General features: G+C 43.2%; 2 protein-coding genes and 1 long non-coding RNA gene across 3 annotated transcripts; 2 read left to right on the forward strand and 1 right to left on the reverse strand.

Moving 5' to 3' along the window:
* Positions 1 to 1,558: 1,558 nt before the first annotated feature.
* On the reverse strand, positions 1,559 to 7,257 carry PDCL3 (phosducin like 3). Its single transcript, XM_068680533.1, has 6 exons — positions 7,106 to 7,257; positions 6,232 to 6,361; positions 5,531 to 5,621; positions 4,683 to 4,826; positions 3,564 to 3,772; positions 1,559 to 1,976 (listed from the first exon to the last, which is right to left on the reverse strand). The coding sequence occupies exons 1-6, from the start codon at positions 7,109 to 7,111 to the stop codon at positions 1,834 to 1,836; spliced, it is 723 nt and encodes a 240-aa protein (XP_068536634.1). The 5' UTR covers positions 7,112 to 7,257; the 3' UTR covers positions 1,559 to 1,833.
* A 3,079-nt stretch (positions 7,258 to 10,336) lies between these two features.
* Positions 10,337 to 11,556, forward strand: LOC137855886 (histone H2A-like). The gene is made up of 2 exons (XM_068680543.1): positions 10,337 to 10,481; positions 10,992 to 11,556. Exon 2 carries the CDS (start codon positions 10,997 to 10,999, stop codon positions 11,414 to 11,416), a length of 420 nt encoding a protein of 139 aa, XP_068536644.1. The 5' UTR covers positions 10,337 to 10,481; positions 10,992 to 10,996; the 3' UTR covers positions 11,417 to 11,556.
* A 2,126-nt stretch (positions 11,557 to 13,682) lies between these two features.
* On the forward strand, positions 13,683 to 17,686 carry LOC137855891 (uncharacterized). The gene is made up of 2 exons (XR_011096034.1): positions 13,683 to 13,945; positions 15,092 to 17,686. It is a non-coding gene; the product is annotated as an uncharacterized lncRNA (long non-coding RNA).
* The last annotated feature ends 5,588 nt before the right edge of the window (positions 17,687 to 23,274 follow it).

The raw sequence follows: 23,274 nt of genomic DNA on the forward strand, positions 1-23,274 counted from the left end.
ATATCCAAAGTGTTACTTACTTTTAAAAGCTGATTTTAAATTAAAGTTGTTGCAGCAATGACACAAAATAGACTGTAGATGTTATTCTCCTTCCTAGAAAGTTTGAGAAACTTCAAAAATAAAGTGAGAGGAGTATGACAGCTGTAACTGCATTAAGTCAACTGAAATGCTAAGAGCAGATGTGGAGAGACAGAGGCTGAGGACATGACATTCACTCCACACACGTTTCAGAGGGTCTCATTTCAGACTAGCTTTAACTAGACTTTTTGGGATCAAATGTCCTTTGGTGGCTGGGTTGGCTTCCTCCAAAAGAAACCCAACTGATGTGCTCAGAGGTCATTCTAAGACGTGAAGAGAAGTACTGTTAAATGAGGACAAGCAAAGAATAAGCAAAACGTGCTGACTTCTGCTAGAACCTGTTTAACATAAAGTAGGTTAATCCTTTATAGGGGTCACTTCTTGGCTTTTCTGGGCAGAAGGAGCTGTCCTCTTCCTAGACTGTAAAAAGATGTAAGTACCAAAAAACCCCACCAGGTCTGATAGCATTTTGGATATTCCAATGTCAAGAGAAGTGCATCAGTATGTACAATACGTAATAATCAGTATGTATCAGTTTTTATCCTGCTGCATTTTTGCTTGCTTCCAGCGTTAATGTTTTACCTGTTTTGTCAAAAAATACAAAAAAGAAAGACAAAAAAAATGAAGTGGAACCCAAATCCCCATCCAGATTTCAAAGATAAAGCTTTGCATCAGGGTCTTGTAACTGTTTCTTGAGCTTCAGGTGAAGCTGTTTGTTATTTAAGCTACATATTAGATTTTACTGGAGAGATAAAATGCAGGAAAAATGCTGAAGTTATTATGAAACAACACAAAACTTAAAAAACAAACCTTTGCTTAAACAGTGTTACATTTTGTGCCATCCACCCACAGAATCCATCAGTAATATAGCATTCCCATGGGACGGGCTTCTCAGCAAAAGCTCAGAGCTTGTTAGCCCAAGCTTAGACAAATTGAGAGCTTTCTTTAGAAAGAAGATGGGAGGCTTGAGGCTTTTGTTTTTGTTTTAATATGGGAAGATATCTTCAAACATCATTTTCCCCTCTCATTTGGCAATGCCACTACTGTAGTAACACATCAGACTTCTGGTTTTGTGCAAGAAGTCAACAACTTCACATTGGAGTGCCACCATCTCAAATTTTCTTTCCTGATTAGTAGTGTGGTGTTGGAGATCCAGCCCCCTGCAAAAGGGGAGGTATTGCTGCTATGCAAATAATTGTGCATGAAAGGGAGTTTTGGACTTGGCAGGTCCCAGGAGGTGACGGCCATCACCAGCATCTCTGGAGATGTTGGCACTCACAGCTCCCGGCCTCGTGCTGGTCCTTCTGCCAACATCTACACATGATGGACTAACAGAAAGCCAAATTCAGAGCTGTGCTATAACCTGTCATTTTAAGACCAGCTGTTTATACACAATCATGTCAAAACTATTAGGCTTTAGGTCACTTAGTATTTCATATTTTAACAAAGTCATCAATTTATTTAAATAATAACAAGAGACTTTTGTGTCTACTGATGCCTGTATTTTAAACCTTTGAGTAATATTTACTCAAGCTTCATAATATAAAATGTCTTTCCGAATCTTAAGTGAAATTGCAATAATTTCCTCCCCACCTCCACAAAAAAAAACAACCACCTTTAAATTTCTAGATAAATGTTCTGTCTTGAAATACCACTCTTCCGGGGTTCAGCAAGATCTCGATGAGCATCTCCAGTGCTTTAGATGGGAACACTGGCTGCAGGCCTATTGGATCACCCTTGGTGCTGATGCAGGAGTTAGTCATCCTCTGAGTCACTCTCTTCCCTGGTTGGGACACACGCCCTAATCGAGGACATGAGCTGGTCCTGGATCTGCTTCCTGGGGTTCTCCTCGAGGTCTGTCTTGATGGCACCTGACTCTGAAATCTTCCACTCCAGTTCTGCATGGAGCAAAATGAGAGTGCCATGAATACAGGGGAGCAAACTGGGCTTTTTCCACATCTGACTCGTTTTGGCACATGCTTGTTTACCTCAATACAGAGCTCTTTGTCTTTCTGGTTTACTCTCAAAAGGAGAAAAGGTTCCCAGCCCAGCCCCTGCCCCATCTCCCACACCCACAGCAGCCACGCTCTCCCTTCAGGAGTCAGGAGTGCTGGCACAGATCTCAGCCCAGGCCCCGGAGCCAAAGTACAGGCTCAGAGCACTGCTCTGCAGCACACCCACATCACACCCTGTGCCCCCCTGCTCCCATTACAATGGGGAGCATCAAAGAGAGAACTGATACAGAGCAGCAGCTTTAGATAAGGCAGCTCTCCTGGGGAAAGAGAATACCACCTCCTTCTACCCACATAAGGACAGGTTTGCACATCTACTGCCAATACATTCCAGCTGTTTGCATCATACAGCAAGTCCATCACAGGCAGAAGACGTAGGGAACAGATTGTATGCTGAGTGGCAAAAGAAAAGTAGCAATTCCATTTACACATCTGAATTCTAGCTATTTTCCAGGGATGTACTCTACTGATGCAATCTACCCCTTCCCCACTACCCCATGCACTGATTATTAGTTCCTTTCAAGACAGTAAAAGAAACTCCACCACTGGTAGTGGGCCTATTACTACATAGACCGAAATTGGATTGCTTCCCAGAAGTGGTAGAAAGTCAATACAACACTCAGTTGAAACCTCTCTCCTAGTTCTGCTGCAAAACCCATCATTAAATCTAATTTCCTTCAGACATTACAGACTAATGAATACAACCTCACACTTTCTTTAATCTCCAGTGGAAGTCACCTAGACTTAGGGGATAAAGAAAGATAAAAAAAAATAAAAGGAAGCGTAGAATTTCAGTACCTAGCTTTTTGCAATGACTGAATTAAGCTGGCTCGGCTACCTTTGGATCCCTCAAAATCAATTATTTATGAGTTAGAAATGGGAGAAAGATGACTGCATGTTCTGCTACCACTGCTCCCTTCAGTGCATAATTAGACAGCCTCTAAATGTGGAGTTAGTTACTCTCAAATTAGCGATCTCACTGGCGAGCTTTTCTCCTTCTGAAATTTCAGACAGTGAAGTGTTTTCTACAGCACACGTGCAAGGTAATCCAAAAATCTCAGGCTTTTATTAAAAAACAACAATAAAAAAAAAAAAACTCTTTGAGAGGGTCTCTTGAGAGAAAGAGAACTACTGGTGGCAAGATCAGTCTTTCAGGTAAAAAAAAAAAAAAAAAAAAAAAGTAGGGGCTTGCCCTTTTAATATATTCAGGAAAATTTGCTTCACAGGACAAGGTGTGAATACTTGCATAAACACAAAATAGATACCTATATCTTGACCTACCCAACCACCTGGTGCTTTTACAATATAGCTTCAATCACATCGTTAAGCCAAAAGGGTAGGGGAAAAAAAAACAACCCTCACGACTTTTAGTGATTTCCATTCTCCTAATTCCCACTTCACTTCTTTCTTTCCCAGCAAAACTGTTCATTATTTTCACTTTTCCTTTGGAATATTTAAGATGCAGACACTCACCATCCCTTGTCAAGTTCATGCCACCAAACACCAAAGGCCCAATGAACTGTGCTTTGATGTCTCCTTCAAGGTAGACAAATATCGTAGGCAGATTCTTGTCGGGGTAGTTGGGTATGCAGGTGGTAGAGATAGCTTTGATGAATTTCACGTCTCTGAACTTTCTTGCAAGCCCATTCAAATGTTGATTTATTAAGGCACAGAGTGGAATTCTGTAAAAAACAAGAACAGATATGCATCAGAAAAACTAGAAGACACATTGGACAGCAATCTTCACCAGAAAAAAGGTCAGAAGTAACAGTCCACTGGCAAGCCAGATGTACCAGAAACAACTTCTCAATACATTTATTGTCCAGTACTCTAGCATTCAAAGGAATTCAGCATCACTGGAGTTGTTTTTGTGTGTGTGTGTGTGTGTGTGTGTGTGGTTTTTTTTTGTTTTTTTTTTTTAATATATATTAGCAGTACCACTTTCCCCCCTTTTATATAAGAAGTTAGGTTTACAAGATATGGTGTTTGGAAATTGCATGAGCACATGTAAAACAGAAAGAAAAGCAACTCCTGGAAACGAGGAAGCTAATGACAACAAACACCCATGAGGCAGTTAGAGACAACAAACAAAATCAAGTATTTCTAGACCTTCCCAGAAAATTACATCTACTTATAAGACCTTTTTAACAAGATGTTCCATTATGTTGACAGGACAGAAAACCTTGTTCACTCTGTTTTTATGCATCTAGCAAACAGGACAAAGCCGCACAGTGATTCTTCTAAGAAGAAAAACACTTTGCACTTTACCCAGAATAATTTTCAAAGATCAGTATTTCCGTGGCAGCAGAAATGGGAAGTCTATCTATCTCTATAGGAAGACTAATCACACAGCGCAGTGTGTGTGTATACACATACATGTATATATGAGAGCCACTTCCTGGTAACATCCTTTCAAGAGCAAAGTTTGTTTTAAGAGCAAAGTTTGTCTGTCTTCAGCCAACAGTAAGGAAATTATTAATTCAGTATTTCTTTTAACTCCAGAACCAGTTCCTTAACTTCCACATTAACTATTCACTTGTCTAGAGTATTTTCAGCCACTGACAGTGAAAGGTTTAACAGAAAAATTCTTACCCTTGTTTGTAGAGGTGCAGGACTACCCATATACCTTTTCCAGCTTTGGTAACCTCTTGAACATAATCTTTTCCAGAAATCTCCAAAACTTCCCCAAATTTATTCTTCATTTGAGCTGCTTTCATTTCTGCTAACCGTTGCTGTCTGTACAACAAGAAATGGGAAAGAAATCTTAAAAACAGATGCATTTTTGATAGAAAAACATTTATAGTCTAAATCTAGACTACAGAGGCAGATTACAAACATCTTCAAACCCCAGAGCAGCAAAAGTAAGTTAATGTAGGCTACAGATGTTCTTACATTTGCGTCACAAGTTAAAGCCATGAGCATACAAGAAGTACAACTATGTTTCATAAATGGAATTTGTCATCTCTGCCCTCTGCAGACATTTCTTCTGCAGATACTACACCACCAAACTAGGTGGTAAAAATCATGAGATGAAGAAGAGAAAGCGATGATGGTAAATCAACACTGCAATCATAACTATGCAGCACCTTATTGTCATTCCTACAAAAAATTAGAAAACTTGAAGCCCATTATCAAAGCTCTCACAGTCCCCATTTCACTATTCACTCAGTGGGCATACATTATCTCTGCAAAATTAGGTTGTAAATAAAGGACACTGAATTTGAACTCCACTGTTCTACTAAAGACACTCAAAAGGTCCACGTGAGATCAGAAACACATTGCAGTTTTTCTAGCATCAGGCCTAAGATCATCCTTGCTCTCTTCAACACCATCTAATAGCATGTATCTGTATCTATAAAACAAACAAAACAAAATACCCAAAACAAAACAACCACATGCTCCGGTTTTTATTAAAACCAAGTTCTGTACAATGCTCTAACCTGTACATTTCAATAGCTTTCTCATCTTCCTCATTAAATTCATCTTCATTTTCTTCTAGCTCTTCCAGAGTCATGTCCTCGTAAGTCTTCACTAGAACGGAAGCAATACCAAATCAGCAAAAATCTCATTCTGAGAAACTTCTGCCTTTCAGTCTAACAGAATTTATTTATTTTAAGGATAGATTAACTATAAGAAATGTGTTTTGGTTTTTTTTCCCTGCAATATTATTGTTACTGGATTTTTAGAAAATATTATGCACTCTATACATATAAATGGTATATACATTGATATATATATTGATGTAAAGAACTGAGCCTGAGGCTGGCTACACCGGCATAGAAGTACCTGAGCTAGCTTTCAAGTTCTGTGACTGCAGCAGAGACATGCAATACAGCAGGGGTGCCTGAATAACAGAGGAAGCATACAACAGGTAACGATCATGTTCATTAGACACTTTTATTTGTGCATTCATATGACAAACTCCCTTCAGACTGTTCTTATTTCAGCTTTGAAACATTTACATTTATAAAAACATGGCATTGGCGTTGAGAACAAAGTCTTCCTGTACTGGAAGAACCACGTATTCAGGAACATATCTGTCTGATACTGGCAACAGATGGCCACACTACACAAGAATTATCTCTGGTATCCCTTACAGGTTTAGCAAAGGACACATTGCCTCACAGGCACGTAAACTCACCAAGAGACTTCTGAAGGATCATCAGCTGCTCCTCCTCCTTTGCACGCTCCTGTTCTTCGAGGTTCTCCTTGGGAGGAAGGATGCCTTTCTTGCGCAGGATGTCATTCCACTCCGTGTCTTTGTCTGGGTCCTACAAAGAAATGAGAAACGGATGGCATGCGTTCAACAAGCACTTTGACACATCCAGAAGTTAGCAGAAGCAAGTTTTTCAGAAGACTTATGGCACTGATAGAGCAGTAACTGTCTGTAGAGCATCAGAGATTCAGTGTGCACCCTCCTGAGGCTTTTTGTGGCCCCAAGAGGGGCCTGAAAAAAGTGACTTTGTGACTTTTTATTTGTGGGCTGAGGCTCCTTGGTGGGGTCTGTCGGCGTGCCCACAGCAGCGCTTGGAGAGAAGCACGCGTGGCCACTGCTGGATAAGGCCACGGCTAGGGATCAGATTTAAATCTATGCCTGAATTTTAAAAGCTTTTGTAAGCAAACAGCTCCAATAATCCCCAAGAAGAAGGCCCACAGGCGCCTGTGTATTGCTGACAAGCTCGAGTATTCAAGTTATCCTGTAGTTCCTTGTTTTAAACAGGAAAACTCGGCGATAAACACTCGTCCTCTTGGTTTTAGCTCCTCCCTGTCTCGAAACAAGTCCCCAAACCCCCTGAGGACCAGCAGCTTAAGGAAATAACACAGCAAACACAAATATAACACGAGAGGCGGCCGCGAGCCCCGCCGCGCACCCCCGGCTGGGGCCCATGCCGGGCCCGCCCGCCCCAAGCAGGGAGCTCCGCGCTGCGGCGGGGAGCAGCGGGGCGGCCCTGCCCGGTCCCCATCGGGCTCCCCCGCACCCCGGGCCCGGCTGCCCGAGCCCCTCGGGCCCTCACCTGCATCTTGGCGGCAGGGCCGGGGCCCGGGGTTCAGCGGTGCTGGGCTGGGCCCGGTCCCGGCGTGCGCGGCGCGGCCGGGGGGAGGCGGAGCGGGGCGGGGCGGAGCGGGGCTGCTGCTTCCTTCAGTGCCTAATTAGGGCCGGGCGGCTCGGCCTGGTGGGGCAGGGTTGGACATAGCGAAGGGTTTTGGTCTTAAGGAGGGAGGCTGAGCGTGTGGCAGGGCCCCAAATCGGGGCTGGGAGGGGTTCTCGTGCTCCCTTGCTTCAGCCTCTGCTGCCGCCCAGCGCTGCGGCGTGATGGCAGGGAGAGGGTTTACTGTCAAGCACCGCAGCCTGGTTAATTAATAATTGGTGGTGTTCCCTGCTTGGAGGACCTAAAGCCATCCCACGGTTTCCTGGTCATAGCGAGATCCCAGGTCCCAGTGTCCCGCTGAGTCTGGCGTGAGGCTGGTGCTAAGCGGTCTCCATTTCCTCGGGGTCCCTCAGGAGCAGCCAGCACTGCACTGCCTTTAACAGGCAATGCCCAGCGCCCCTCTCAGTGAGGCTTTAATGCAATAAAAGCCTTAATAATTCAATTACAATAAAGCGATGCATACAGAGATGCCCCCACTCTCTCCTCACCCCCCTCAAATCAACATCAGCGTGGATGTGATGGAGCAAGAGAAGGTGCATTTTCTGTGGGGCAGAACAGAAGTTCCTACACTCCCTGCTCTAACATAAGTTCATGGGTACCCTAGTGATGTGGCCACAGAGTCCAACTGCTCCTGCCCAGCCACGGCTAGCTTGTCCTTGTCGGCTACCAAAGTTGTTCTGGGGAAGCAGTGTGGCCCTGGGGCATGGTATGCCTAGCAGACAGCACACTGAGCTGGGCACAGCCTCAGCTCCTCACCCTCACCAGACACCTTCCTGAAGCTACACTAAACCTGTTGGTCCTAGAACAACCTGCTTGAGCAGTAGGGTTGGACCAGATGGCCTCCAGAGATCCCTTCCAACCTCAGCCATTCCGTGCTTCCGTAAGCATGTAAACCAAACTAAGCACCATCACAGAAAAATATAAATAAATACATAAATAAAATTGTCAACCATAGGGAATATTTCTCTATAAGCATGAAAACACATTTGATGGGTTTAGGGGCTCTCTTCTACCTTAGTTTTTCTCTGTGACACTTCTTTATTCTGCATTGAGTCCATTCTCATCTGTCTGTAGTTCATACCCTGTGTTATTGCTTCACTGGCTCCTCTCATTTTTATTTTGATGCTCTGTTTAAATAAATAAACAAAACTAAACTATGTATTACCTATTTTTAACACACAGTTTTTGTCCATGCCTCCACCATTCCATTTAGGATCAGCACCCCATTCCCTAAAAATAGGCACATCTTCCTCTGAAAAGAATTGAGCAGATCTTAGACTTTCTTCTTAAAATCATATATCAGAGGAGAAGTGGAAGAGGCTTGCTCCTGCCTCCCCCTCCGTTTTGTGCCTTAGCCTGGTGGCCAGCAAACTCATCCAGGAATGGGGAGCTGAGCTCTGGGTCCCCAGAAAACTGCCCCACCACAACCAGCTCACAGGCCTCAGGATTGTGCTTGTTCTGATCATGCAGAGAAACGCCTCAGTCTACCTCCGATTTAAAAGAAATGGATAGCCACAGCCGTGCTTGGAGACAACATCAGTCATTATGGTGAATATTTGGATGAGTGGAGAGTGTCCCTTACCCACCTCCCAGGGCCCTGGAGGGGAGGAAGACTCTGCTTGGTGCCTAGGTGCACTGAGTGCTCATCCTTGTGGAAAATGCAGTTTTCTGAGTGGTGTTGGAGCCACAGTTATAGGTGACGTGAGAACATTAAAGCAGGAAGGAGTGGGCTACAGCACCTTCCAGTGAGCTAACATCTGAGCTCAGGCTTTTGGGATCACAATTTTGAAGTCTTCTGCAGGCCCTCTTGAAGAAAGTCTTTTGGCTCTGACCCACAGATACTATCCCGCATGCAGAACTGAAGGCTTAGCCGTCTGTGCCAGTTTTCAGCACATGAGCACAAACAAAGCATGCTCTCATTGTTTGAAAGGTGCATGAAAACATTCACTTGCGTTAGGTGAGATTCTTGCGAGGTTAACTCAGAGGAACTAACCGAGGACCCTGAGCACCAGGAGCCCCTGTTCCCAGAGCAAACCCTGAGTTACAAGAAGAGCCCCAAGCCCTAGGAGCAGCCCAGTCCTGTCACTTGATGGGGCTTTGTTCACACAATATGAGCAAAGCTAAGAGTCTCTCTGGCCTCTTCACCCAAAGGCTCCCTCTGCCTAGGGCACACATAACACGCTGTTTCCACCTCTCTCACCCAACTAAAAATACTTGGCATTTATAAATCGCATTTCCTCTGTGTACTTTTGAAAATCAAGCCTCAGCAGGAACGAGAAGATTGTTTTTACACATGGTGTACGGACAGAAATACTCCAGGCAGAGTGGCTAAGAGCTGGCACTGTCACGGAGAGACTGAAATATAGCTGTAGCTTGGCCCTTCGAGACAGGCTTGCTTCCCCCCAGAGAATTCACTTCAGGGTGTCTATAATGTATTTCTTCCTTTTCCCTCAAATCAAGGGTTAGGAGGAAGGTGAGCCACAGGTGGGAATGACTCATTAATTGTCCAGGTGACCCACTAATGAGGAGAAAATGTTGCTAATAAAAAGGCACTGCTCCCTAGAGCTAGGGTGAATGATATTTGGCTTGCTTGCCTTTGACTGTAGCAAGGCACAGACTGGGCTAAAATAAGATTTTTTTTTCCGAAGGTAACAGGATATCTTTTTCATCTATAGTACATAGTGAAAAATTTGGGATATAAAAACTTTTATAAAGTTTATTTATAGTACATCTGTAATGAGAATAATCAGAAAATGAGATTGGGGGGAGTCTGACTGATATTAGAGTTAATGAGCTATGGCTTGGTTTGCCTGAATTTTGCTATGGGTTGTATTCTTTTTATTTGCTTTGATTCTTCCCTCTGAAATCTTATTCTGATTTTTCTTAAATATCTATGCTTTCTCTATAGAAACTAAATAAAAAGCTATGCTAATCTGGTGATAGATGTTCTTGTATCTTACAGCTGTGCTGAAAATTAACTATCGGATTTACTCAGATTCTAAATAATACTTAAATAATTTTTGCCATTCTAATTGGGCTGAATTTCATTATTCTCGACTTCATTCTAAATTGGCTATAATGTCTATTTTTGTTGGCAGTATTCTGTTCAAGATGATTCTTCCTCTTACTACTGCAGAACAGCTTCAGTATTCTCATGGCAGCTAGAGAATGTCCCTCAGGGAATTAATTTAGAAACTTGTTTGAAAACCTCTCGGAGTACCTCAGGTGTAAGATGCTTCGGGTAATAGGAATCTTTCACTTTTCATACTTAAAATGGAGATCTAAATAATGGGAGAACTTGCAATACAGATTCCTCTTGGATAAAGAGACAGGCTTAGCCTCAAGTTAAATCTGAGAAAACAGGTGTAGTGTTTAAGAACAGTCTTCAATAAGAAGATCCATTGTGCCCCAATCTCCAATACAAACTAAGTACCAGAGAGACTTTTTTTATTATTTTTTTTAGGGCTCTTCATATCTGCTTTGATAGTCTTCACAGCTTTTCAAATCACTCTGGCTTTATGAAAAGGCCTCTCACCAAAAGGCAGGCTATGAAAGGGCAGTAGAAGTTAAAATCCTAGTTCTGCTGTTAATGAACTGTGGTGGGTAGCTCTCCATTCCCTTGCAAAAAGAACGAGCTTTCTTCTTGATGTGAAAGAGTAGGAAGTGTAACTTGCCTGGCTGTAATCTTTTCTTGCCCTTCCAAGCACCTGGGTAATGTAAAGGTCTCAAATCCTCTGTCTCTCTGTGCCAGTCAGGATGTCCGGACGTGGAAAGAAAAATGCAGTGGCTGGCAAACCTGGATCTAAAGCAAAGAAATCTAAGTCAGCCCTGGCTGGTCTGCAGTTTCCTGTGGCTCGTGTCTACAGGCTCCTTAAGAGAGGCAGCTATGCTGACAGGGTTGGTCTTGGCTCTGCCATCTACCTGGCCGCGGTGCTGGAGTACCTGACAGTGGAGGTCTTGGAGCTGGCAGGGAATGCTGCACGGGAGAACAAGAAATCCAGGATCCTGCCCCACCACATCCAGCTGGCTGTGAGAAACGACGAGGAGCTGAACAAGCTCTTCTCCTGCGTGACCATTGCTCAAGGAGGGGTTATGCCAAATATCCTTTCCGAGCTCCTTCCAAAGAAAACTACCCGAAGTGCTGCTACTTCTGCAGAACAACCTGGTAGCCAGTGAAACCTGCTTTTCCTGGTCTGTGCACTTATGGATGATGGGACTCTAGCACTGATTTTGTATGTGACTATCTGTTTGTACTTTTTCCACTGAATTTTAATGTTTTTTTTTTAAAGTTTCTAATAAAATTACTAGAAAGCAAAGTTGTTCTCCTTTCTCTTCACTGCTCTCCTTCCAGAGATCTAAGAATCCAAGAAATGTGGTTTTCTTTTTTACATCTAGCATATCACCTAAATAACTCTCAAAAAAGAGTGTATTAACTTTCAGAAACATGTTTTAAGTAACAGTCGTGGAGCAGGCAGAGGAGTCACGATGCATTGCCATTCATGTGAACTCTTCTTCCATCACAAACTCCTAATACAGTAGGTTCAACACCTGGTGGGTTAACTCTGCTTCAGAAGTTACTGTTTGCTTTAATACTCGCTGCAGCTCTACAAGCAGTAGAAAGAGCCTCCAACATGAGCCTAAACCACTGTCCCCTTGTCCTACTGACTATAGGAAGTGTATTTGAAGCCCAGTACAGTGTTTGTGCTGCCAGTAGAGGTGACCATCCTGCTTCTATCAGTGCAGAAAAACAAACATCTCCAGCTCCAAACAATTCCCTAAGCCATTTCTGACCAACTCACTTAAAGCAAAGCCCTTCCTTCAGGGGTTTACTGGGATTTTCTCTCTGTTTGTAGTGGATGCAGAGGCTCCCTGCTGATGGGGAAACCAGTGTTCTGGTACAGATGTGTTAGGATCAGTCTGTCCCCAAGGCACTATCTCACAAAATTCACAGCATCTAACACAAGTGCTGATAAGAACCAGCTTCCCAACCTGAAGCCAAAACATCAAACTGTTACTTGAATAAGATCTGCCTGTTGTTTTGAGTTTGATCTGGCTCCTTTGCCCTCTCCAAAGCATCAATGTGTCAAAGCCTACAGGTCAGGTTTTATGATCCTGAGGGACATCAAAGCTGTGTGAGATATGCAAAGTAAATGTCTCAAAATTACACTTGGGCAGGAGAGAAAGATACCTGGCAGAGCAGCTACCTTCATTTCTACGGTGGTGGGCAATTGGAAGACTCAATGCCTGTTTCTAAAGAGCAAATTAATGAGATCTTGGGTAGCCTGCAACTAAAGTAAAAATGCAGATCTGCAGCTTTGTGAATGTAGTAAAGATGTGGTACATGCAACTTCAGCTATGTGCTGAGTGTTTATGCCTATTAATGGAGAAAAAAAAAACAAAAAAACTTTAAGGGAGGCATATGAAAAATGAACATATGAAACTCAAATTAGTTCCTCCATCTGAACACGGCAAATGAAAACAGGTCTTGGAATGATTATTTCTTTCAACCAAGCAAAAGTCTACATGTTTGCAGTAATGAGGGAAGACTCAAGGAATGTACTAATTTCATGCAGTTTAAAGTGTGGCATTTATAGCACCATCTATAGCATCATCTGCTGATCTAAGAGGACTGTGTTTCAGTGATCGTGCTGCTCCCGTGGCTCTGCTCTGCACTGCACCAAACATCCCCCCAAGGCATGTCCAGTGTTCACGCAGCTCCTAGAAATGCCTTCACCTGACATTTTCTGTATGACAAAAGACTGAGGGAGCAGTGTGGCCTTGTCTTTGCTTATACCCAGAGACTGTGTGGGCACACCAAAGACTGTGGTGAGGCACTGGTCCAACTAAAAGGTCCGTTTTTAGGTATTTGTTTGATCAAAATCAATCTCAATTGCTTTCTTCTAGCCAATAGTTTAAGCTATGTCTAAATTAACCAGATATTAGAGTGATTTGAAAACTCACCCCTCTGGCTTTGCAGTGTCAGAGGATGGATAACTTTGAACCTATCTGCTCAGTCAAAGTTTCTCTTGGGCCAGGGCTCAACCCTTCAGCACTTACATATTGAAAAAAAAAAAATAAAATAAACAAATAATGATTCAATTACACTGAACTCTAAAAGGGACATATTATGACCTGCAACACAACTATGCATGACTTTGAAAAAAAAAGTGACAAATGGGGACAAGCCATAGAATGCAAACAACCCAATGCCAGAGGTCCTGAGCTTTCTCAGGCTCTGCAGTGGGGTCACAAGGCACTTAGGCCACTGCTGTCAGCACAAACAACCAGGGTATGACTTGTTGTGTTTAATTCTTGATGACTACAGCAGGATGAGCTGTGCCCCCTTCCAGCTGTAATAAATGAACTGCCAATCAGGGGTATTGCCGTTCGTTAAGTCAGTAAATAATATGCATGTTTTCAGAGGAGAACATCAGCTGACAAAGTGCTAAGCAGCTCTACAAGGAATAGTGACAAATTCACATGCTCTTGAGTACTGTATCGAGTTGCTCAAGTGTTGTGACCTTGATTGTTTTCCATTTTGAGAGGCTGAATCATCACTCACCCAGGTGGCATTAAATGACAGAAGAGGTGCTAATGATATGGCTACCACTACAGAGTTTAAAAGGGGGCAGCTCTTTGTAGGAAGTGTAGTCTAGTAGATTTGGGTTATGGTATTGTTGAAGAAAAGGATAATAACTCATTCAGGTAAAGTTTTGTTTTTAAGAATAGACATTTTGTGTCTCTGTGTTAGGTAAGCTCTTGAGTTTTGTAAGTTCTGAGTTGGTATAAGGCTGTTGGTTAAGGTGGTTATTTAATTTTATTTACTTATCTGGGCTATTTCTAAAATTATTTTTTTTTTCCTAGGGCCTTCAGAAACCTCCTATAAAAATATATTTTTTTTCTATTTCTAAGGGCTTCAGTTTGGTATCTGATTTAGTTCATCACCAAATCTGGGTGGTGCCTCCCGTTAATTAAAAAACAGCTAATGATCAGATCTTAAAAGCAGTTCTATACACAGGAGCAGAACCCTCCCCTGTTGATCTTCTAGCTGCTTTATGTTACACATTGAAGAGGAGTAAGTGCTATTCAATACCAGAGATTTTGTCAGTAACAAGTAATAGAGACTTGTTGAAACGGGAGGAATACTGCACAAGCAGATGGCACTCATGCATTTGTAGTAGTCTGATGCATAGCATGCTGAGTAGAGTGATTTTGGTGTCTGATGTGAAAAACTAAGTTTCTTGTAAGTCTTGTTCCTCATTGTGACCTGTTACTTTGCAGCAATAGGTCCCCTCACCTTTGGCAAGATCCACTTGAAGTGGCTTCCAGCAGATATATTTTTCTAATACAACAACAGAAAAAAAAAATAATTTCTAGTATGGGTTATCTCAAGGCTATGATAGAAGCTGCTTAGTGTGGTGCTTTCTTGTTTTCTTTTACCAGAGGTAAGTTCAATAAGGATTCCCTGCAGGGTTTCTGGACACTCATGGGTATCTTGGAGCCTTGTTTGCTTAACTTATCTCGTTAACAGCAATGCTCCTTTGATGCTGGGTCTTGCTCCTAAGTTCTTCTTTACTCTCTTGAAAAGTCCTGGAGGTCTGGCAGATGGCCAGCCTGCTGCTCTGGTTGAGCATGTAGATACCTCTTGGCTGGAAACTTGTCAGGCTCCTAGAGGAGCAGCCAGACCCATCTGCTCCTTCAGACAAAAGTATGAAAGAACTAGCAATCTTTCTGAGAAAAGAAAAATGACTTCTAAGGAATTAGGCAGTGGAATGAGGAGGATGGAAGGAACACAAATGCAGAGCTTTTTTTGGTGGTGTCTTTGTTTAATTCCTTGTCCTTTTGTACTAGATTGTTAGAATGTCTGAACACAACAAGAAAAACCCCAAGCTCCTCCTTGTGCCAAAGAAAACTAAATCATCCATGGCTGGTCTGCTGTTTCCCGTGGCTCGTGTCTACAGGCTCCTTAAGAGAGGCAGCTATGCTGACAGGGTTGGTCTTGGCTCTGCCATCTACCTGGCCGCGGTGCTGGAGTACCTGACAGTGGAGGTCTTGGAGCTGGCAGGGAATGCTGCACGGGAGAACAAGAAATCCAGGATCCTGCCCCACCACATCCAGCTGGCTGTGAGAAATGACGAGGAGCTGAACAAGCTCTTCTCCTGTGTGACCATTGCTCAAGGAGGAGTGCCACCTAATGTTCTCCCTGAGCTTTTGCCAAAGAGACATGGTCTTCTTAAGCCACCCCACAAAAATGTCTTGTCACAGGAGTTCTAGCTGCCACCAGGCTCCTGAGCTTGTGTTGCTGCTGGTTCTGGCATCTTCTACAGCCTGGACCTCTACATGTTTTTTTGGCAACTTTGGTTTATATTCATATGTGTATCTGGGTGCTTGTCTGAGAAGTGCCAAAGACAGGGTTGCTAGTTCGGATCTTGCTATGTCCTTCAAAAGAAAGCTGACAGACTACTTTTATGAATACCTACGTGTAAAATGGACTCACGTTGGTCTTCTCCACTTCTATAAAATATTTGTTGCATCACTTTCTTTCCAGTGCAGTTATCTAGGGAAACCTGGCCTATTGTCTTCAAAGCATGGGGGTGGGTAGCTGGGATCTGTTTATTCAACGTGTGTGGGAGTCTGCTTCATCTGACAACTGTGCCCATGAGGAGGTCTGACGTGAACTATTTGGTGTAAGTAGATGCACTCAAGAGACTTACACTGGACTTCCTGTGGTGGTTTTACCGTCATTAAAGGGTAATACAGAAAGTAGTCTTTTCCAGGACCTTCCAACATTTGTGTCCTACAGCTACATGGTTTGAAAGGCTACATAAGCACTCTTGGGTTTTTACTCTAGATTGTAATACCAGTGAGGATGTACCATGTTTGTGCTGCAGATTTTATGTAGCAGCTTCACCAGCAGGATGCCACTTAAATTCTAGGACATTACAAGTGCATTATCAGGCATTTGAATTACTCTACTTATAGCACAGCACAGAAAGACCCTACTGTCTACTATGTTCAGATGTATTAATCCATTCAGACAAAAAGGTTATTTGGAGAACTGCCTCCTGATTGACTCTACTAGGCCAAGACTTGGGAGCCTGTGTTTGTTGAGTTTGCCCCATAGTCATCCATGAGGTGCTGCCACTTTCTGTAGCGCAACTTGGAAAAACTCCTTGTTTTTCTGGTCTTGAGGGTATTAGGAGCACTTGAACTGTTTGCAGAGAGCTCTTCTCCATCTATAGGCAGGCTAGAGAGCTTAAATGGAATATGAGAAGCCAGGAAAAAAGAATTGTGGTCCTCCAGTTGGAGGACTTTCAGTATGTAAAACTTCTAGCATGTGGGTATACTGCAAGCTCCTACTAGAGGCAAGGCCATGAAAAGACAACTAGAGAGTCTGTAGAGGTATCAGGTCAGTCCCAGTATAACTGGCTGCTATGATTGCTGGAGATGAGTGGTTTATAGTGTGCATGGTAGATGAATGTTGGTTCAAGGGCAGCCTGAAGATCAGCCATTGCGAGCTGTGTAATCACAGGCAACTTTCTCCAGAGACTTAGAGGGTGAAATGATGCTGAAGCGCCGACCTGTGTAATAAACTGTTGCCTTGGAAAGTAACAGCAGCTCCTTAGGGGGGCTGCTGGATGTTTTTCTACAGCAGTTTCAGTCAACACTGACAATATGAGCTGTGTTTGAAGAAAAACAGCCCCTTGTTCCCCAGTCAGGCTGGTGGTTACATTTCATGCTGTGTTGGCTCAGAGACCGGCTTCTGGCTCAGCCAAGATGCTGTCCACAGCACGGGTGCTCGAGCAGCAGCATGGGCTTGTGCAGCTCCTGCAGTGCTGCACTGCTCCCTCTGCTGGGTCAACACAGCTGCTCGCAGCATCTGCTGGCCTCATGCATGTTAAGTTTCTTTGCTTTGGACTTGATGGCTTTTTTTCCAACTCTGCACAGCTTATAGACTACCTCCTACCAAAAATCTTAAGTACTTAAGCACTACTGCAGGGTGGCTGGCAAACTTGAGGTGTTGTTTCATTGCCCCATAAGCTGCAAACATAGGAAGATGCCCAATAGGCACTCTGGGGTCTCCAGCTCATATCTGCAACTGCGAGAGCCAGTTTGGAGGCTGGTAACTCAAAAAGCTTCCTGGGGAGAGACATCATCTTTGGCACAACTGCACAAGCAAGAACGGCCTGGAAAAACACTGGTCTGGAGGGATCCGCAGGGGAAGGGCATTCCTGGAGCACACAGGAGTCCCAGCAGCTCTACTGTCATTAGTAATTTGGGCTGACCTGTAGATGTGTTAATTCCTGAAATATGCCTTGCCATGGTGCTTCTGTGCTCACTGCTAGAGCTTTTATGCTGCATTTCGAAATGTAAAACCACTGATGCATTCATTCCTGTGTTGTTTTTGCAATGTCTGAAGACAATTAAAAATATAAACCATGTTAATTTCAGAGAACTCTCATTAATTCTCCAATACTGTTTCCCTCCTGCAGCTGGGAAGCCTATTTGGTCTTTCTCTTGAAGATGCACATGTTTACAACATGTATGCTTCAGTGGGGTGCTCTTAATCCTTGATTAAAAATCCACTGTCAGTTTAAATATATAATAGAACATATATTTTGTCTTATAGCATATCCTCAGCCCTGTTCATTTCCAGCTTGCACACTGCTATACCCCAAGTAAATACTTTGATAAGATGTGAGGCGAATGGCTTGTGAAGGCTGCCCCAGCAGCTGGATCAGACTCTGCCCGTTTCCACTTTCTCAGTCTCTCTTCCTCAGCTCTCCTTGGTGTCACAGCTTATGTACTTCCTTGACTTCAGGGGGCAAATTGCTTATTTACTAGCTAATGTTTATTGAATGTTTTGAGGCTGTGAAGTATTAGAAAGGCTGGAAGCCATTGTTTTGTTTATACAAGCGCTCATTAGACTCCCAAACAAGGGGTTATATAAAGCGTGCGTGGGAGAGAAGGGAACAACTGTTTCCAGCACTGCAGTGAAAGCTGTGCTCTCTCCAGCTATCTGTGTGGCTTTCTTTGCAGTGCTGTGCGTAGCATCTGGGAGGATATTTTTGCCAGCAGCATCATGGTGGGTCTTCTTAATTGTTCTACCCCCCAAAAAGACAAGCTTACTTAAACTCAGCTTGTAATGATTTTAACATTTATTATGCCAGCAACAGCTTGGTGGCTGGGGAGAGGAGCCAGTCATTCTCTTAGATGTATGCGACCAATGAACCAGTAAAATGTGCAAGCTGACCCCACGCTATCTGTGCTGTCATCTCCCTTGATAGCAAGGAGCAGGGGACTTAGTCACCAAGCTGCATTAGAGTTTAAATGTATTTGTGAAAGTGAGAGGGACAGAAAGAACCTTCCCTGTGTCCTGTATTAGAGTTCAAACACAGAGCTCCAGGCCAAGGAAGGCATACATAGAGCCTTCCTTTGCTCCTGATGTTGGACCTAGGGTTCTGTCCAGCCACCAAGGACCTGCAGTAACTGAAGATACCATGCAGAGCCAACACAGCAGCAAAAAAAAAAAAAAAAAAAAAAGCCTGATTACATTACTCAATGGCTGACACTTCTTGGTGTTTGGTTTTTTTTCTTCACATAGTTCAGTCCAGATGTGATATCAGTATGCTTCTAGGTCATACCGTGTAGGCCTACCTTGCATAATGCAGAACGCAAGAGAAGTGCAAGTCAGTAACCTGAAAATAGCTGTCCTTCATCTAGGTCAGAGGAGAATCTTGGCTCTTTTTCCTTGCAGCAAGCGCTGAATCCAGGGTACCGGTTAAGCTGAATTAATGACACAAAGCAGCAAACAGTGAGAGGCTGTGCCAAGCCATTACAACACTTGGCCAACTTTTTCTTTTGCAACTCAGATATCTCTGAGTCTTTCAGACGTGCTTAGAAGATGGTGAAGATCACTGCTTGAGCTAGGAAACATTTTCGTTTTTATGAGCTTCTCCATTCATTCAGACATGCAGTTGCTTGATGAGGCTTAAATCATACTTTGCTAGCTGAATCCACCAAGGAATGCGCTCAGTTCTGTAAGGCAGCACGCACATAGCCCATGCATCTGTTGAGGAACAATTAAGCATCTGTCATACATCTCAGTCCTTCTCCCTTCCCAGGTTTTAACATCCCTTCTCAGCTCAAATTTAGTTCCCCATTTTTGATCTCTCCTATCAGGGTCATAACACATCAGATGACTTAGCTGAGGCCTGGCTTTTCCAGGGTGGTCTAGGATGTACGCTGCTTATTGGGACACCAGTAATAGACCCAGGAACCTTTCCTCTGTGGGCTTCGTGTTTACCAGTTGAGGAGCTTCTTCCCTACGTGGCCTTGCAGAGGCCTGATTCTTCTGCTAAACCACTAGGAGTCAGGTGTCCATCTGTTTGGACTGATGGATGTATTCTGGTGTAAAGCTGCCTTGCAGTGTGGATCATGGCCTACCTCTGGCTCAGCACTGCCATTGTGCCCTGCACTCTGCTTTCCCTGGTGGATAAAAGTGGATTTCTTCTATGAGAAGACAAGGAGAGCAAGAATAAATCCAGGTAGAATAATATCTTAATATCTTTGTAAGCACCTGAGCACTTCACCATCACTTAATACTTACCATTGAAGCATTCTTCTGAGAAACTTCACAGATACATGCACTGGGACTGTCCCTGCCTTTAAAGTGTCTCTCTGTGAAAAGCAGTCTCATTGGAAAGGCCCAGTCTTCCTTCCACTGAGATCACAGCAAAAGACACAGAAACTGATGAAACCCTGCCTTTTTATTTAGTGTAGATTACAAATTCAGTACTGGTCCATGGCAGAAATTAGGATGCATTAGTTAAAAACCGATCACAACTGAGGGTTCTCTATTCCGCCCCTTCTACCCTCTGTAATCCATCTCTTTTCACAACAGATCTCTCCATATATAAATATTTTTATTTGTCATTTTTTTAATTTTTGAAACAGTAAAATGATTCGTCCATATCCAGGAGGTTTTATCTTGCTTTCACTACATTACCAACCTACAGTTCCTCTCAGAGGAAACTTGCTCTGGTATGTACTTCAGACCATGTTCCTCCTCAGAGCACAGCCGTAGCCTCCTTTGTCTGTGCCAGGGCACATGGATGAGGATGGCCAATGTAGAAGCTGTTGTTGGGAGAAATGTTGCCAAAGTGGTGAAAAACTATGAAACAGGAGACCAGAAATGAAAATCCTGTAAAAATAGAGAAATGTAGACAGTGAAGGAAAGAGCAGCACAAACAACAGCAGGAAGTGAACGTGAAATTTATTGTGTGAAGTAGCGTTTCATGAAAGAATAAAGCAAAACAAAGAATAATTCCCTTCGTGGCAGGAATTACTGAGTGATGTTCTTTGCTTTATGTTATAAAAGTTATCAAGCAAGATGAATGTCAGGGTGTACTTTCTGGCCATTATGGCTGTGCATTTATACCTGCGTGTTCCATTACCTACTCTACAGGACCACTGATATTTTCCAGACATATTCTCCCTTCCACACAGCTTGTTAAAAGTGAATGTAGCTCATTAAGTTTAGCACCAGCCCTGGCAGGGGCCACCAACAGATCAAATGTCTGCTGCAGGAAGGGAAATAAATATGACACTTGGTTGCTGCCTTATAACGCATCAGCAGAGAAATGATAGCTATTCAGGAACTTGCGGATAGAACAACAAAAGTTTTTTCATTAGGAGTGTAACCAGTCTAAGCAGGATGAATGCAGAACTGGGTTTGGCACCTGGTTTTGCAAAACATGTGCTGAAGAGTACTTAGGCATTTACTGGGGTAGAGCTAATCACACTGATAAATGATGGTGCATAGAGGTAATAAGATAACAGCTATTATTTAAGGATGGATTTAAAAGTAAACATAAATTCTCTCATTTGATTATAAGATAAACTTAATGAATAAATATTACTAGTTTATTATGATAATTAATGTCATTATTTATCCTAGACATAATGATTGGGAGCAAATTCAGACAAGCATCTAGACCATCAATATTTGTCTTCCTTGGATGGTCTGGGTTTTAACCAGGTTGATTAATAGGTGTTCTTGTTTCTGAACAGAGATGAACTGGGTGTCATAACAAAACTTTGAAGCTGACAAATAACCATACCCACGTTTCAGCAATGGGGAAGCTGAGGTAGAAAGGTGCAGGTGCCATTTCAGTAGCATGCATAACTCATAGACAGGGGTAAAGCCCTGTTCAGCAAAGCACTTGAGAGGTATGGAAATCATGCACTTAAGTGAAGCACTGAGATGTAGAGTGCCGGTACTAGAACTCAGACATCCAATTTACTGTTTTATGCCCTACCTACTGAGCTGCCTTACTGCCTTCAGTTTTTGGCCTTACTCCTAAGAACACAACATTTATGGCAGCATACCATTTGCTTGCCTATCCATCTGTCCTCTCCTATTAACTTCTGAATCCACAGCTGTAGGCAGATATGATGGAGAGCTGAAACCACAAGCTGATCCCTATCAATTGCATGGACTTAGCTCTGCGAAAGGAAGAGATCCTATGAATGCCCTGGCTGAAATAAGGGCCACAGCATGAAATTATGCTAATGAAATGATAATAAAAACTATCTTTCATTAAATACAATATAGGAAATCCTCCTTGAGTTGCATATCTAATAGAAATAACTTTGCTAGGTCTGCTGATCACAGAGCTGCTCATTTACTTTTCTGAAACAAGACATTAATTGCACAGTAATTTCACACTTGGCTAGTTCCCTCATATCCCATGCTACACATTTCAGCTTATGCCCAGTCACCTGTAGCCAAGGCTGGTACATGACTAAGTTGTAAAGCAAAGCAATGAAAAATTTCAAAATGCAGCTCCTCTGGCAGCTCTCTTGTTACCAGTGCTGCAAAACACGTTTATCTTGATGTAGCGTTACTTTCTTAACTCGATTGTGCTATGGTGCAATTATCTGTCAAGGAAAATGGATGTTTTCAATAACAACCATTAGAAAATGTGTCTACATGGTACTCCACAATTCAATGAAGCTGTGGGCAGATGGAAGCATGGAAATGAAATGATGCCTGGAAAAAATATATATATATATATAAATAAATAAATAAGCTCTTCTGCTACCCGTCTAGGGGATTGATCTTGCTGATGGATGCATCAGTTTTGCAGAGTGCCTGCAGATCACCCTGTGCTGAGATTTGTGTGCTTGTAAGTTTGCCACCTTTTGTCGCTGCTTCCTTTGTAAAGGAGAAAATAAAGAAATAAATAAATCACAAGTTATGGCCTCCGATCGCTTCGTCCAGGTGAGTACAAGGGGTACACGAAGGCTTAACTCATTTGTCACCCGAGTCAGTATCGAAACGAGCACATCGCACCAGCGGCCGCAGCACGGCAGTGATGCCTCGCAGACAGCGGGGAGGGTCCTGGCGTGCCTCCGGTGTGAGCATCCCAGGCTTGCTAGCAGCGTTGCCCTCTGGTGCCCAGCCCCAATATTGCAGCGCTAAGCATCCTGTCCCCTTAGGGAAGTCAGCTGCACGCCCTGCTGCAGGGTACCGGCTGTCATGAAATAATAATTTTCAGGTATCCCAGTGGTTATACACAAAATATACACAGCTATGGAGCTGGAGGAGAAAACTTGGCATAAGACTACCATGTTATAAACAAAGGATATTTGGGGTATTTATATAGCAGATCTGTGGTGCAGCCCGTGGAGACCCCACAATGCCCATGCAGCTGTGGCAAATCCTGCACCCCAGGGTTGTCAGAGGAAGCAGGAGCTCGGTCCTGCACTGAATTACCCTCCCAGATTTTGTTCCTTTCCTGATGGGTTGATGCTGATCCTTTGCACTGGTGTCAGTTCATCTGTGTACCGTATTTTGCCTTTTCTGTTGGAAATTCTAGTTCATATGCTGGTCTTTCGCTGCTTTACGTTTAGATGGCTGTACTCCAGAAATATGTGTGCTCCTCACCCCAGGCAGGAATTCAGCAGGATCTATCTGAACTGCTGTGCAGAAACCCCTGAGCTTCATTCAAAACCTTTGCAGCAAAGAT

The sequence above is a fragment of the Anas acuta genome, chromosome 1, assembly GCF_963932015.1.
Source record: "Anas acuta chromosome 1, bAnaAcu1.1, whole genome shotgun sequence".
NCBI lineage: Eukaryota > Metazoa > Chordata > Aves > Anseriformes > Anatidae > Anas > Anas acuta.